The sequence below is a fragment of the Myotis davidii genome, unplaced genomic scaffold, assembly GCF_000327345.1.
Source record: "Myotis davidii unplaced genomic scaffold, ASM32734v1 scaffold1113, whole genome shotgun sequence".
NCBI classification, from domain to species: domain Eukaryota; kingdom Metazoa; phylum Chordata; class Mammalia; order Chiroptera; family Vespertilionidae; genus Myotis; species Myotis davidii.
In genome coordinates this window covers 482,430-485,106 of record NW_006284942.1, presented here as the reverse complement: position 1 = coordinate 485,106, position 2,677 = coordinate 482,430, and the positions used below count along the sequence as shown (strand labels likewise).

The 2,677-nt window shown below is 46.0% G+C and overlaps 1 protein-coding gene across 1 annotated transcript in view; it reads right to left on the bottom strand.

Annotated features, from left to right (window-relative positions):
* DHX35 (DEAH-box helicase 35) overlaps positions 1-2,677 on the bottom strand; it is a 61,521-nt gene that overhangs the window by 31,366 nt on the left and 27,478 nt on the right. The window contains exon 11 of the mRNA XM_006755229.2: positions 605-717. Coding sequence (XP_006755292.1) covers positions 605-717 — 113 coding nt within the window. The remainder of the gene's footprint in view (positions 1-604; positions 718-2,677) is intronic.

Here is a 2,677-nt window from a genome sequence, read left to right as displayed (position 1 = left end):
TCTTTCCATTTTCCCTCCGGACTACGGGCAGCATGTCTGAGGGGTGGATGGAGCTGACGGGTGCATGCACTGTCAAGCCAGAACAATTCAGAAGTCAAGCCCCCAACTCTCTGTATTTATCAGCCACTGTCTGTCTGTCCAGTGACTCAATATAGGAATTAGAATGACCCTCTTCCTGTCCAAGAGGGCTCCTCCCAAAATTGTCAACCAGGCCTTTTGCTAGGATGTAGGGAGCTGAGAACCAAATGATTTAAAGATATATGAGTGAAACTGACAGCCATCTGGTAAACCTCAGTTCTAAAAACTATCAAACTGTCCTTCCCCTAACCTTGTTACCACTTTGCTCTTTCCTACTGAGCTACTAGCTAGATTCATAAAAACTTGCACATTATTGTCAAGACTTTAAACTAAATTTGGTAGTGATATTAAGCAGGGTTCCAGAACATCCTATCAATGACAGGAGATACAAAATGACAGGAGACAGAATATACCCCTCCTCACCAGCCTGGCATATCACCCTTGGAAGACATGCAGTTGCTTCTCATTCCACAATACAGGACTAACTTTCTAGGCACCATCATTAAAAAAGCAAGTATCATCAAACCTTTGTAGATAAAAGATATCCACAGGAAATGTCCGCCCTTCCACTGTAAGGATCACACATGTATCCCTGGTTGGGTCACTGGTTTCATTTTGATTAAAGAAATCCCGAAATTTCTAAAAAAATAAAATATATCAATTCTTCATTCCTTTAAAAAATAATTCATAGTAATCCATGGGAAAAAAGAAAATAATACAAAAAAAGAATACAGAGCAGGGAGTTGGCAGTAGAAATTGGATATACAGAATACAGACTATGGGTTGCAAAATAGTTATTAAAAACCATATGTTTATTATTGCAATTTTGAGGGATTGCATTTCAATGACAGACTCTTTACTAAGGTTTGATAAAAATAATAAAGGTTAGATTTCAAAACTGTATTTGCTGACACTCGCCCAGCACCCTGTTGAGAGACGTGGCTCCCAGCAGTTCCTCCCAAATAGGTAGCCACATCCTCTGCAATGGCACTTGATCACCAGACTGGTAGTCTATGGGGAGGCCTGGAAAGAGAGCTCTGGCCAACAGGAGACACTACCAAAGATTCCCCGCTTAGGGAATGTGCCCCGAGACACACAAAGAAGCTGAGCCTGAGAAGAGCTGAGTGACCAAACCAGCTGGACAGTGAGTGCTGGATGGGAAGCTGCTGGGGCACAGACACCCCATTAAGCGGTGTGTGTCAATATGGCAATGACCTTCCTGTTCCCCAACTATATTCCAGTTCCCCGGAGGCCTGCTTGGGCATGAGTTTTTATCCTCCTGGGAGGCCTAACTACGTGATCACGGTCCTGTCTTTACCTCCCCAGGTGTCTTTAATAAGCACGCCCATGCTTGCTCCTGGAATCTGGGAGCCCAAGGGTATACTGAGGAACTGCATCAAATACAAAATGAATGGGCTTGGGGGAGTGCTTCTAAACTGGATTTAATCACCAAAACCTGGGATACTATACATTAACCTCAAAGTTGTGTTTGAGAAAAGTAAGCACAGATTATAAAAGTGCCTCGTACCAACAAAAGAACTATGCTGTGTTATGAAGAACCATAAGGCACTATTCTTCACTTGACTTTTGGGAAAATTCCCTGAGTAATTTCAGGCTTTCTGTGTCCTATGACGTACAGAGCACAGGCATGCTAGAAGGATGCACAAGCAAGTGACAAGAGACACCCCTGATGCCCCAAAAGAGTGAATAATCCAAAGGGGCAGGTGTGCCAAGAACCAATCACAGCATGAACCGAGGCAGAATGACTGAAGGACCAGAAAAGAGCTGCAAGTTACAACTGAAGAGAATGCGAGGTCAACGATTGGCTCTTCAGGAAGGCAGCATGGAGAGGCAGTCTCCCTGGGCTAAGCCTTAAGGATGACCAGGAAGAAGAGACACCCCTTCCCAGGATGAGAGCAGAGTGGAGGCTAAGATGTAAAGGGCCCCTGACAGAGCACAGAGTCCAAGGTTTAGGGCAGGCCAGCCTAAGCTCTGAGTAGCCCTCTTGTCTACAAAATGAACAAACTGCTACCTACCCTGCAAGACTGTTGTGCGATTCAAATCAAGTGTGACTAGAGTGAGTGCACAGTAAGTGGCTGTGTCATCACTCTAAAGGGGCCCAAATGTCACGCTACACGGGCGCTTTATTAGACAAGGAAGGGCAATGAGGAGGGCATATTATCAGACCTGTGCTCTGGGTGCCTGGCTGTGGTGGTCATTTTGGAGAAGGGCAGGTGTGATAAGAGCATGGAGGTCAGCAGACTAATTAAGGGAGGTGCTGTGATAGTTTAGAGGAAGGAATGAAAGCGTGGACTCAGGCAGGGCCGTTTAAAAGCAAAGCATTCCAGGGGTAAAGACTGACAGGACCTGGCAGTCAGGGAGTGTGAGCACATGCCCAGGCAAGCTGGGGAGGGTGGAGTTCTTACCCAATCACATCCCCAAGCAATGAAGTCCTGAGCCTGAACGATTACAATGAGAAAGGGACTGCCACAGAGAAGCCGAGTGCCAGGTGGGTAGGCCCCAGGTCTATGAGTTTCGGTGATCTGGCAGCTCAGGCTAGAGCGCAGAAGTACAGTCAAGTTCACCTCCAGCTCAAAGG